The following is a 15,000-nucleotide window of genomic DNA, read 5'->3' on the forward strand; positions in this document are numbered from 1 at the left end:
AGAAGAGGGAAGGGACAAAGAGGAAAGTTGAATTTAAAACTTTGTATGCTGCAACTTTCTTCTTTTTATTCTTCTCTCACTCACTCTCTCTCACTTTGACTCTTTATCTCTACCATATGCTCTCTTATGATCTCACTGTCTAACATACTGTAGCGCTAAATGTATGTCCTTATCGTTGTGTGTGTAATGGGCAGCCTTAACGTTAAATCATTTTTTTTTTTTATCAAACTTTGTTACGAATATCGACCATAAAACATAGATTGTATTGAAAAAGGACTCATGGCGACTGGTTTTATTCTACGGGTTTTTAAAAAAATTACTTGTATCATCTTCCGGATGCAACGATTGTAGTTACACCAAAATTAACATCCCAAATGCAACTATGTAGGTATCCTTCAGACTTAATTTTAATGTAGTTAATGGATAATTGATTTTGTAATTATTCTAATTTGTGATGTCTGAAGATTCTTGCATGCGCATTATTTAACATTACAATAATTACTATTTTTTTTATTTGAACACGAACGTACACATACTTAGCAGCATATTTTATTCACACAAACCTTAAATATCTCATCTCTCACTAATGTACCTAACGTTTGAACGCTACATTTGAAGTTCTGCTAACATCCAGTTAGTGAAAAATATTATCTTGGTATATTTTCTAGCTGAAGATGCTTCCGGAAGATCTTACAAGTTTTTTATTGGATAAAACGATCGTATTGGGATTGAAAAGGCCGACGATAATTTTTTCATAACTACAATATACATTCCATTCTTCTGACTTCTGGTAATACCAGTATGGTTTCACTGTTATATAATGTGTTTTTTCTTCTCGTTCTCTAATGATCGTCACCAGAAGGCGCTGAGCAAACAGGGTACTAAATGACCGACAGCGAATACAGACCATAAAGCACTACATTTTCTTTAGCCTAAGCGAGGGCGACGTAGCACAGAGCAAAGGCAGATTTCTTGTTGCTGAATTGAAGTACAGTTTGAACTTCACTCTCACTTGAAATGCCTCTAGATGTACTACTTCAGCATATAAATTTAGCAACAGAAAGTCTGCCTTTGCTTTATACTGCGTCTCCTGTGTCGCCTGCGTCTAAGCTTACGCTCAAGGTAATACTTTTGCGAATAACCGAACCTGGCCCATGATGTATTGGAACGATACAAATACATCTCTAGTTGTCATGTATGTCATATATTTCTTTATATAATGCTTCCCCAACAATAGATCAGGTATTTCTTGGAAACAAAATCGTTTTAATACAACAATGAAAGGAACATTTACAAATTTCTGAAAGGTCATGGAGCAGTTTTGGGTGTCCGTAGTGGTACATTGTAGAGAGTTTATAGGGCGCTATCAGAAGGTCAGGGCATATAGAACTAAGGGCATATGTACTTGACACAGCTTGGCTTGGAGTGATACTAGTATACTTTCTAACAGGGACATATTCCCAACCATACGACACAACTATTTATCTTCCCGAGAAACATTTCAACATTGAACGAAATTTTCAGGATTCTTTGATTATTAGATTTTGTTTTTTGGATCCATTTGGACCCCCTTGAGAAACTGTATAACCCCCCCCCACACCCACACACCCACACGCCCACACACACCCACACGCCCACACACACCCACACGCCCACACACACATACTCGTACATCGACCCCACGTTGATAGAACCTTCTCTTGCCTTTCTGACCACCCGTTAGGGCATGTGACTCCATCTTTTATACTTGAACTACTTTGTCAGTGTGCTCAAGAGGAACTCAATAGAAATCAAAATATACACATGTGTTTAATTTTCTTATTCTTTTTCCAAGCGTAAATTTATTTGATTATGTCTTCTGAGTGTTAGAATTTATTTCGGATATATACATACTTTACACACAAACACACACGCACACACACACACGCGCACACGCACACACTGACATATAGACACAGAAACTCCCCCCCACACACATACACACACTCACAGATTCCGTGTAACATTATAGCGTTGCAGTTGCAAGTATATTTCTCTGTAATGCAAAAAGTTTATTCTGAGTTGCTTTGGTTGGGCTCTCTCTCTCTCTCTCTCTCTCTCTCTCTCTCTCTCTCTCTCTCTCTCTCTCTCTCTCTCTCTCTCTCTCTCTCTCTCTCTCTCTCTCTCTCTCTCTCTCTCTCTTTCCCTCAGTCTCGTTCTCTCTCTCATAGGATTACAAAGGAGGAGTATCCCAACAGGAGGTCTTTTGGTCCATAACTAGGTTGGATGCGAAAAAATGATAGTAATTATAAATAAATAAATATATAAATAAATTAATTAATTAATTGATAATATAAATAACAATAAAATAAATAAATAGATAAACAAACAAACAAATAAATAAATAAATAAATAAATAAATAAATGAATGAATAGGTAAATTTAAATAATAAACAAACAGGTAAATAGCAAATAATAATAAATGGACAGATACATAATAACAAACAATAATCAAATAAATTATAATAAACAAACAGACAAATAATTACGAAAAATTAAACAAATAACAAAATAAATGGCAGGCATTACAGCATCTTGCTTAGGTGTTTATCTAAAAGATTCTTAAAGTTTCGAAACGAACTACATTGCACTGCTTCTGCAGGAAGTTTATTTCATTCATTAACTACACAGTTTTAGATCATTATTTCTTGTCTGATTCTCATTCAGTGTGAAAATTTTGTCACTTTTGATATTGTCAATTCCCTTTAGAATCTTAATTCCCTTTAGAATCTTAAAGACCTGTATCAAGCCATCTCTCTCCCTCTCTCTCTCTCTCTCTCTCTCTCTCTCTCTCTCTCTCTCTCTCTCTCTCTCTCTCTCTCTCTCTCTCTCTCTCTCTCTCTCTCTCTCTCTCTCTCTCTCTCTCTCTCTCTCTCTCTCTCTCTCTCTCTCTCTCTCTCTCTCTCTCTCTCTCTCTCTCTCTCTCTCTCTCTCTCTCCCTCTCTCCCCCTCTATTCCCACCACTAAAAAGAAAAAAGGGAGTCAGCGAGAGCTGTAACCGATACGCAGTACAATCGAGAGCACTTCGCCCTGCGCCAGTGCCAGTGGTGGTCAGGAGGAAAATTGAGAGAATAAAGTACATCTCCTCCTTCCTGGACTTTACCCACACCACTGTTTCCATATATACATACATACATATATATATATATATATATATATATATATATATATATATATATATATATACATATATATATATATATATATATATATATATATATATATATATATACAAGCAATAACCACAGTAGAAGGGAAACAGTAAGCACTGAAGATGTAATATACGAAGGTACTTACTGTCTACAATTTTCACTTCTCTTGTGGTTATTTTGCATATATATATATATATATATATATATATGTATATATACATTATATACATATATATATATATATATACAGACATATATATATACATACATATATATATATATATATATATACATATATATATATATATATATATAAATGTGTGTGTGTGTGTGTGTGTGTGTGTGTGTGTGTGTGTGTGTGTGTGTGTGTGTGTGTGTGTGTGTGTGTGTGTGTGTGTGTGTGTGTGTGTGTGTGTGTGTGTGTGTGTGTGTGCGTATGTGTGTGTGTTTATAGTACAATAGAATAGAATGGAATAGAATAGAATAGGATAGAATATGATAGAATATGAATAGGTTAGAAAATGATTGAAAAGGATATAATAGAATAGAATAGAAAGGAATACAGAATAGAACAGGATTGAATAGGATAAAATAAGTACATAAAAATAAGCTAGGATAGATTAAGTAAACTCAAATAAGATAAAAGAAGCAATGAAAAGTAGAATGAAGTGAAATAAAATGAAATAGAATAAAATTAAATCAAATGAGATCAAACGAAATGGAGCAAAATAAGATGAAATAAAACAAAATAGAATGAAATAAAATAAGATCAAGCAATTAGAATGAAATAACATAAAAACATGAGGATAAAATGGGATCAATTAAGATTAAATGGATTGCGATGTGATAAGACCTACAATAAAACGAAAGCAAATTAAACAAATGAAATAAAGTTAAATAGAATAAGTTCAAATACAATTTAATAATAATAGGTTGGGGATTTAGTTGTTGTTTGGGCTCGTCTCAGCTGTGTTACTAACGGTGGTAAAAATGATTGTGACACAGATTGTTTTGATAGTAGTGGTGATGGTGTTGGCTGTTGTTGTTGTTGGTGGTGGGGAGGGGTTAATGCTGGTGGGGAAGCTGGTGGAGCCTTTTTATGCACATAGTGCCGGCTGTCATTAACGACCTTGGAAATGGCTTACGATAAGGACGCTTTCTGGGCAACGGCGGAGGCCGCGTTGGCGTTGATGGTGGTGATTCTTCAGTAGGTGGAGATTTGTAGACACTCTTGAGGGACTGTTATCAATCTGGGGGTCGTGATGCCCAGGGAATTCTGATATGTCAACAATGTTGTCCGCATTTTCAGTTCCTGCCGCCATAATAAGCACGGGCTGTATTTATTCGTAGTTTCATTGAACACATGTGGATGTTAGATATTAATAAATAAATAAACCGTGTGTGTGTGTGTGTGTGTGTGTGTGTGTGTGTGTGTGTGTGTGTGTGTGTGTGTGTGTGTGTGTGTGTGTGAGTGTGTGTGTGAGTGTGTGTGTGAGTGTGTGTGTGTGTGTGTGTGTATTCACTTTGGTCTTTTGGATCACGTGTTGGACTCGTGATCGACAGCTATTTCCCTCCCGTGAGTGTGTGTGTGTGTGTGTGTGTGTGTGTGTGTGTGTGTGTGTGTGTGTGTGTGTGTGTGTGTGTGTGTGTGTGTGTGTGATTCACCATGGTCTTGAATCACGTGTTAGACTCGTTATCGACAGCTACTTCCCTCCCGGAAGAGAGCTCAGAGCTCATATACGATCGATCTATGGGTAATGCTGTGACCTTACACGTACACACACCCCCAACTCCCCGCTCACGAGAGTTAGAGTAACGACTCGCAGCCCAGTGATACTGAAATAATTTCAGCCCTGGGCGGGATTCGAACCCGGACTGCTATAGTGGCGGCCGGGAACTCTACCACCGCACCATCAAGTCGTGTGTGTGTGTGTGTGTGTGTGTGTGTGTGTGTGTGTGTGTGTGTGTGTGTGTGTGTGTGTGTGCGCGTGCATGTGTGTGTGTGTGTGTGTGTGTGTGTGTGTGTGTGTGTGTGTATGTGTGTGTGTGTGTGTGTGTGTGTGTGTGTGTGTGTGTGTGTGTGTGTGTGTGTGTGTGTGTGTGTGTGTGTGTGTGTGTGTGTGTGTGTGTGTGTGTGTGTGTATGTGTGTGTGTGTATGTGTGTGTGTGTTTGTGTGTACTCGTGCGTGTACATGTGTGTATAAGAGTATCGACATGTGCAGCGAGGGGGTCATGTTCCCTTGGTGTTAACTTCGCCATTCCTGAAGCGTAGGAGGAGACATGTTATTCATCTGCGCCCCCCTTGCCGCCACTGAGCCGCCAGAGCCAGCAGCTGCCGTGGGGAAGTGCGTAGGTGATGCGGCTCTATGTCCATTATCACTTAGTCTTAAGTGACATTGATAAGCATCTTGCGAAGTCCATTGCTGGCTGAACGTCCTTTCTCTCCCCTTTTCTCCTTTCCACTCCATTTCTAGTGTTCTTGTGTGCTTCCCAATTCCATTGCACTTCTTTCTTTTCTCCTATTTTCTTTAGGTTTAAGAAGGGTATAAGGAATAATTGGTTTCCCTGCATAATGGTTAACGATTGGAATAGGTTTAGTAATGACGTCGTGAGAGTTGAAATAATTGGTTGTTTTAAGAGAAGATTCGATATCTTTATGACTGGGGTTGACAGGTGGTAAGGGACTTTGAATTTCCCTGTGTAGGCCTTATGGTCTCTTGCAGTCTCCTGCATTCTTATATTACAATGTTTACAAAGATTACAAAGGCGGAGCATGCCGACAGGAGACCTTTTGATCCATATCTAGGTCGGATGAATAAAAAAAAAATCATAATAATAAAATGATAATTATATAGAATAAAACTATAATAATGCATGCAACAAACAAAATACATAAATAAATGCATAGGTATAGTTGAATAATAAAGAAACAGGTAAACAGTGAATAATAATAAATTGACACATAACCAATAATAAATGAAAATCAAACAGACAAATGATAACAAAGCAAAAACAAATAATATGAAATAAATTATAATCATTACAGCATCTTGCTTAGGTGGTTATCTAAATGAGTCTTAAAGCTTCTAACTGAACTACATTGCACTACCTGTGCAGGAAGTTTATTCCATTCATTAACTACACGGTTGGCAAAGTTGTTTCTACCTACTTCCAAATTGAATCTATTTCCGGACAGTTTGAGACCATTGTTTCTTGTCTGATTCTCATTCAATGTGAAAATATTGTCACTTTTGATGTTGCCAATTCCCTTTAGAATCTTAAAGACCTGTATCAAGTTACCTCTGAGTCTACGCTTTTTTATGGAAAACAGATTCACGTGCTTTAGTCGATTTTCGTATGATTTATTTTTGATATTTGGAATCAGTTTTGTGGCTCGCCGTTGTACTTTTTCCAGTCTGTCAATGTCTTTAATGAGATTCGGTGACCATACAGAAACAGCATATTCCAAATGTGGACGAATTAACGATTTATATAGCTTGTCAATGAGCGATGGACTTTTGAAATCAATAGATCGCGCAATCAGTCCTAGAATCTTATTTGCTTTCTCAGAGGCTGAAATACACTGCTTGGATGATTTGAGGTCGTTACTGATAATTACGCCGAGATCTTTTTCACTATCCACTTTTGTTAACGTATTTCCAAATAACTTGCAATCGTACTTATTGTTGTTTTTACCTATGTGCATTACCTTGCATTTACTTGTGTTAAATTTCATTAGCCACTTTTCAGACCATTGCTGTAATTTATCTAAATCTTCTTGAATATCTAATTGGTTTAAGTGGTCATTTGCCATTCCGCACAGTTTTGTATCATCAGCAAATTTGGAAACAGCAGATCTTAGTCCATGGTCTATATCATTTATATATACTATGAATAGAAGTGGCCCAAGAACGGAACCCTGAGGAACACCACTTGTAACATTTTCCCATCTAGAAGTTTTTCCATTTAAAACAACTCTTTGTTTTCGACCATTCAACCAATTACTAGTCCAACTTTATATGCTACCACTTATTCCGTGTAAAGCTAATTTAGTAAGTAGCCTTTCGTGTGGGACGGTATCAAAAGCTTTTGCAAAGTCTAGATATATTAAATCTATATTGTTTCTTTTGTCATAATTCGATATAACTGTGTTGTAGAATTCGAGTAAGTTAGTCACGCAAGAACGTTTCCGTCTGAAACCATGCTGGCTATCATTTATCAAACGGTTACTTTCTAAATGATGTTCGATAGCATCTCTGATGATAGTTTCCATTATTTTTCCTACGATTGAAGTCATACTTATAGGCCTATAGTTATTTGGTTTCTTTTTGTCACCTTTTTTGAATATGGGAGTAACGTTAGCTAGCTTCCATTCTCTTGGGACATCTTCGGATATGATGGATTTCTTGAAAATAATATTCTTATGTTTAGATGTAATTAACCTTTTCCATACGTTTTTACCTGTTTATTATTTACACTTCTTCATCCAGTATCATATAAAAGAAAGGTCAGTAGCTACCATTTCAGTTTATTCCAAGACTCTGAGCAGTATAGGCCTGCATGTTCATGTTACCATGGCGGTCATAAAGGCAAATAGGGGTGGAGTAAAATTGTGTTACAATGGTTACATGTATGTTAAAAAATAAAATAAAAGATTATGTAAGATGGCAATGTGTTAAACAGAGGAGTGAAGGCTGTAAAGGAGGCCTGACCAGCGATCTCACGGTAAGTATGAGAGCCACGATATTTTACTTTTTCAAAAAGTTATCTCCTGGTAGTTTTTGGTAGCTATACAAATTTTCATTTATATTTAGCATTTTAATTAGTAATATGATACATGTAAATTTGCCTAGCCCTAATCTAGATCCTTAGCCACCAAAACCAAACTATAGGACTTTATATACGGGGATGCACAAAATATTGAAACTATTATTGAATCGTCACTAACCCGAACCAATAAAACTCGTTAGTTAAATTAATCAGTGAATATTTCTCTTCAATATTTTAGTAATTGACGGCATCTTTTGATAAAGTTAACCCATCTCACTAGGCAGCAGCGATCGCAGTGGCCCCCTTGTGCTGCACGGAGGACATTTTAGTATAGATCATTTAACTTTGAATATTCAACATTCTTAAGAATTATTATTTTAGCGATTATTCCTTTTTCTTTCTTTTTGATTTTCTTTAAACCAATTGTTATGGTAACCAAGGAATTTCTAAAGTACACACAAAAGTTTCTAGTTGGACATGATAGCCCCACGTATACAATTTTATATTTAAACTGCCGGATTTGGAAAAAGACTATTTATTTAACTACAACAACAAACTAACAATAAATGAAAGAACAAACCAGAGCATTTTAAGTTTGGCATTCGAAAATTCATCTGCTTTATTTTGTAATCACTATAAAGTTTAATCTTTGTTCTGAAATACAGAATTTTCCTCTTCTGCTGACTAAATCATCAACGACTTGAACTGACAAACTCCTCATTATATCACATCCTCATCAGTAATTAGTACGTGTCAGTCTCTCTTGCTGACTAAATCATCAGCGATTTCAACTGATCAGCTCCTCACTATATCATATTCTCTTCAATAATTCGTGTCATGCTGACTAAATCATCAGCAATACAGGAGCAATGGCGGACAATACTAGTGTTATGTTCATTTGACGTTTAGTTTAAAATAACCCAGAGAGATGGCGATAGGAGTGTGGACAATATAAGAAATGCGTTTCATTTCCAGTTTTGTTGTGCAATTAAAGCTGATACGTTATGATCAAACATGTCAAGTACAAAGAATAATTGTTGTACACATTATGGATGAAGAGCCCACGCTAACTAAATCACAATAATATTTGAATTTGTAAAATTGGAAAAATGACCACGTCATGATATAGAATTAAATAAAACAATAGTTTAAAATTGTACAATGACCACTTCTTCATAGAATTTATTAGTTTGGAACTGGTATAGTGATCAGGATAGGGACATCCATCGATCGAGCAGCGCGATCGATCGATGGTTGCGCGATCGATCGATTGCTGCGCGAACGATGGATCGATCGATAGCGCAGCAATTTTATTATATACGTTTTTTGACTACGTCTTAAATTTGATCTCCTTTTCGTCTACTTTCCTCTCATAATTATCATCCGATATATATTTTCTTTTCAGGTTTCCAAGTAGGACCGGGATGCGACTCCGTGGAGGAGGCGGGGCGGCCCCGGCGGGGGCTCTGCTGGCGGCGGCTCTGCTGGCGCTGGTGGGTACCGCTCGAGCCAAACCCAACTTCCTGGCAAAGGGTAAACTCCTAGACTGCGGTACATGTGCATGCAAATACCCGCGCGCGCGCGCACACACACACACACACACACACACACACACACACACACACACACACACACACACACACACACACACACACACACACACACACACACACACACACACACACATATATATATACGTATATATATATATATATATGTATACATATATACATACGTACATACATACACATTCACATACAAGTGGGACTAATAATAGTAATAATAAAACAATAAAACAGCAAATACAAGGGAGCATAACCATGTGGCCGAAACGTCCAGAGGACATCTGGCACAATTAGGAGCCGTGGTATTGCTTTACTATCCTATTGATTAAGAAATGATCTAGTTTACATAAACCTTATCTCCCCCACTCCCCCACCATACGCTGTGGGGGAGTGGGGGACGCTGTATCCTGTAACCTGTGCCGGGCAAGAGTGCATGGTGATGGAGGGGGGGAGAGAAGGGGGGAGGACATTTATCCCCCGCCGTTGTTCGTGATACTTTTCCACCTCTCTCTTGCCCCTGCATATATGGGGTTCAGTGTTATGGACCTATTTATACTGTCTTCGTTAGTGGCCCACGCCTCCAAGAACAGTCTGCCTCCTTTCCTGTTGTTGTTGTAGAGCACCTTTGCGCCCCGCCAGTCGAACTCGAACAGCACCAACACGAGTGTGTGTGTTTATGTGTGTGTGTGTGTGTGTGTGTGTGTGTGTGTGTGTGTTATATTTCGTACTGGTAGGTCTGTACGGAAATATTATTCTAATACTATCATTTTGATGTGTGTGGCCGTACCCACATACTCATACTTTATGCTATTGAAATATTTATTTACCTAATAACACTTTTTACCTAGATACAGTTCCTCTGAATCAAAATTCCATAAACGATTCCATTCATTCTCTAGATATTTTTCATATCCTCCTAACCATCAACAGGGCAAAGGTACGAGCACCAGCCTATCGCACTCACACAGACACTGAGCTCCGTGGAAGAACAACAATGCCCCAATAACGTCTTAGACAAGTGGCTGGATGAACAGGAGCCCTGGCACATCTTGGGAGACCTGGGTGTGGAGGAGGAGGATGATGATGGGGAAGACGCTCCCTTCCCTGAGGTCCAGCTTCAGCACCTAGGGGAGGATGACCTGGTAGGCCAGCACGTGGAGGAACAGGAGGAGGAGGACGAAGCGGTGGAGGAGAAGGAAACTTCCAAGGACGCAGAAGACGCCATCACTTCACCTGTGAGTCTGGAAGTTCTTGGACGAAGTGAAGACGGTCTCTTGAACCCTGGGAAGGACTACGAAGGTAAACAATTTAGAGTTAAATTATGATTTCAAATTAGTTAATTTTGTTAGTTTTGATATCATCTCATTATTTACAAAAATTCCTATAGATGACTTACTTGAATTTCTTTCAGATGAACTTCCCAATCATAACATATCTTACGATACCAAAATCATTATTGACCTTATCAAGTTGTGCATCAAGGACTAAATTTGAATTTAATGGAAAGTTTTATTAACAGAAATTTGGAATGGCAATGGGTAATCCTTTATCAGCTGTCTTAAGTAGCATTTATATGGATTTTTTTTTTGTCAAAGATTTTAAGTAATATACTGCCAAATGAGGTCAAATGGTTTCAGTATGTTGATGATATCCTTTGCATTTGGCCTAACAATGAAAATCTCAATGTATTTTTGACAAAATTAAATGACTTAGTCCCTTCAATAAAATTCACTGTGGAGATTGAAGATAATTCAAGCATTTCCTTTTTGGATTGTAAATTTCATAGATGTGGTAAGAAATTTAAATATAGTATTTACCGTAAAACTACTAATGTAAATTCATATATTCATTATTATTCTGCTCACCATGTTAGAGTTAAGAAATCAATATTCTCTTCTATGTTCCTCCGTAGATTACGCATTTGCAGCCCTGAATTTATTGATGATGTGATATGTAAGATTTATGAAATTGGAAAGCAGTTAAAATACCCAAAACACTTTATAGATAATTGTTTGAAACATGGAAAAAGGACATTTTATAATACTGAAAGAAAACAAAAATTTGATAACACAAACCTGTTGATACTTCCATACAATGAAAATATGATAGAGATTCCCAATGTCTTAAAACATTTTAATGCTAATGTTGTCTTTATAGATAATACCACTGTTAAAAATCTACTGATAAAAAACTCCCCAAATGATTTTCAGGGATGTGTTTATATACATACATACATACATATACCAAGGCTTTTTCCCCCTTACAAGGGAGGTAGCCAAAAAGGAAAAGGCATAAAATCATTCCCACCCATTCCATCCCTCAATACACTCCACACCCCTCCACCCTCCCTCTTATCTTAGCACCTCCTGGATGACGGGTCATCACTGCACCTTGTCCACTGCCCTGGGTCAGAAGCAGTGTCGCAAGACACAGCACATCCACAGCAAGGCCGTTTCATTAAATCGGCGACCCCCCCTCTCCATCCCCCTATGCATAAAAGGAGAAGACGGGGAGAAATACCTTCGGGCTGCGTCAAATTTTGCTCAAACATACTACCTCACCCCCCATCACCCCGCCCATTCCACCTTATGCATCACAACATCATCCATATACAACCATTCTCCATTCACCCCTGTCTTCTGTTCTCTCCCGTCCTTCCTCAACAGACATTCCCCTCTTCCCCAAAGCCCCCTTCACCCCATCCATCCACCTCATCCTAGGACGTCCCCTCATGTTCACTCCCTCCACATCTGCCTTCCATACCTCTTTTACTAGTCTTTCTTCACTCATTCTTTCCATGTGTCCAAACCATCCTAATACTCTTTCATCAACCCTATCTCCCAACTCCCTTTCCACCCCCGTTCTCCTCCTCATCTCCTCATTTCTCACTCTATCTAGCCTAGTAACCCCCATCATACTTCTCAGACACATCATCTCAATACCATATTTTAATTGTAATATATATTAAGTTGGGCGAACAAGCAAAGATTTAGAAGTAAGAATAAAACAGCATGAGCATAGCATTAAGACTAAGACAGGCCAATCTTCTAATGTCCTGTTTATTCATGTGTGTGTGTGAGTGTGTGTGTGTGTGTGTGTGTGTTATATTATATATGCCATTAATACTAAATATCTATAGGAAGAATGTTAAGTTTATTAAAGTCTTACCATTGCAGTGTTCGTTCTCTCTGACGTCTCGACCACGGCTAACATTCTGCTGGTCCTCGACAATTATATTCAGATGAGCAGCTGCGGCGTTGGTGGTTTCAGGAAAACCGAGGGCAGCGAAGACCTGGCTCCCCATTACTCTCGGTCTCCCGACTATCTCCGGATTGGGGAATCCTCCGATTACAACGACGACCCCAGTTACATGGTAATACATAGACCAAATGGCGTGACTACTGTCTTCATAACCAGTTACTTCTGGGCACTACTCCCCGCATTCTGAGTAACAAGGGCAGTGCTGATGACCTGGCCTTTCAGGCGTTGGTTTTATGTCTTGTCTGTTTTAAAGTAATTAACTCTCCTTTAGTTTCCAATCGGGGCAAAGTGAGTCACAGCACGCTTAGGCCACTTTCAGCATTTCCGCTCCACTTGCTCAATCTTCCTTTTCTTCCCCCCGAAGCCTCCCGAAGGAGGGATGAACTCGTCCATCAACGTGGGCGAGTGCTTCTGGTGGGCGAAGGGCGTTCTGGTCGGCGGGGATGAGGTCTCCGTCGAATACACGCCCCCGGAGTGCGGCTGCGTCATGCTCAGGTGAGGGAGGCCAACCTCCTCTTTGGGATCTCGTGGCTCGCCAGCATGTTCCTCTGTGAGCACTAGGTTCTCTGTTTATGTATGTAACCATGATTGCATATACACGAACACACCCACATGCACACACGCACACACCCACCCACACACACACACACACACACACACACACACACACACACACACACACACACACACACACACACACACACACACACACACACACACTCACACACACACACACACACACACACACACACACACACACACACACACACACACACACACACACACACACACACACACACACACATATTATATATATATATATATATATATGTTGTATATACATATACATATATACATACATATATATATATATATATATATATATATATATATATATATATATGTATGTATGTATATATAATTGTGTGTGTGTGTGTGTGTGTGTGTGTGTGTGTGTGTGTGTGTGTGTGTGTGTGTGTGTGTATGTGTGTGCATGTCAGTGTGTGTATGTGTGTGTGTACGGGTGTGATTAATGACTGATTAATCAATGACCCTAGTTGTTAACATATATGTACTCTTATAATTTTACATTAAACTACCTGTTGATTAATAATCTAATTGATTAGCTGAACAAGTATTGTATTAGTTAATGGGTAATTCATTTATCAATACACTAATTTACTCAAATACTTAATTGCTATTTTTGTTTATTCATTTTTTATTGATAGAATTGTTTATTTCCTTATTTCCTTATTTATTTATCTATTTACTTATCAGTTTATTTATTTTTTGTCTAATCACTAACTGGTCTTTCTTTTATAGCGTTTACGCGGCCTTCGAGAGCCAGGACGGGATGCTGGTCTCTGGACCCAACCCAAGGAGTGGCTCCCAGAGCGAACTGCTCTGTGTCGCTCGAACTGCCCACAAGAAGGACGAGGACGAGGACGAGGCCGAGGCCGAGGAGCACCTCGTGCAATTGCAGGACGAGAGTCCGAGGCCGCAGGTATTCCGTTAACCAGCTTTCTGTCTTTAAGTACTCTTATACTCGTATGGATATACATACATATATGTTTTTGAATGTGAGTAGATGCAGCGCTCATACATACTCGATAATGTAGGTACACATACACAGACTGGCACACATATAAACACACGCAGTCATACAAAAATATGTACACACACACACACACACACACACACACACACACACACACACACACACACACACACACACACACACACACACACATATATATATGTATATATGCACAAATTTCACAAGTCACACGTGAATCACAAATATGCAGAGTCCACTAGGAAAAGGAAAAACACACGGAGTCCGAGCGCTTTCGTGATATATTCACATTATCAAGGAGTACAGAAAGATGAGAACAAAAAATGGAGATACAGAGTATAAATAGGACAAGAGAGACATTTACCCACCTCTCCGAAGCCTGAAAGCTCAGGTAAGGTCACTCGGTGAGGTCATGGAAGCATATCATTATTACATTAACTTTTAAAATATGTACTATTTATATTACTGACAATATATGGATCTATATACATATACATACATATATATATATATATGTATATATATATATATATGTATATACATAAATATATATATATATATATATATATATATATATATATATATATATATATATATTGTCATGGGCGCTTGCTTGGTTTGGCCTGAGTAAATGTAA

The 15,000-nt window shown here is 38.3% G+C and overlaps 1 protein-coding gene across 1 annotated transcript in view; it reads left to right on the forward strand.

Annotated features, from left to right (window-relative positions):
* Nucleotides 1-15,000, forward strand: part of LOC143037456 (uncharacterized) — a 48,823-nt gene that overhangs the window by 15,912 nt on the left and 17,911 nt on the right. The window contains exons 2-6 of the mRNA XM_076205702.1: nucleotides 9,367-9,494; nucleotides 10,457-10,825; nucleotides 12,703-12,899; nucleotides 13,152-13,282; nucleotides 14,111-14,291. Coding sequence (XP_076061817.1) covers nucleotides 9,386-9,494; nucleotides 10,457-10,825; nucleotides 12,703-12,899; nucleotides 13,152-13,282; nucleotides 14,111-14,291 — 987 coding nt within the window. The 5' untranslated portion in view covers nucleotides 9,367-9,385. The remainder of the gene's footprint in view (nucleotides 1-9,366; nucleotides 9,495-10,456; nucleotides 10,826-12,702; nucleotides 12,900-13,151; nucleotides 13,283-14,110; nucleotides 14,292-15,000) is intronic.

The sequence above is a fragment of the Oratosquilla oratoria genome, chromosome 22 (assembly GCF_046742065.1).
Source record: "Oratosquilla oratoria isolate Oo_2021 chromosome 22, ASM4674206v1, whole genome shotgun sequence".
In the NCBI taxonomy this organism is placed as follows: Eukaryota; Metazoa; Arthropoda; class Malacostraca; order Stomatopoda; family Squillidae; genus Oratosquilla; species Oratosquilla oratoria.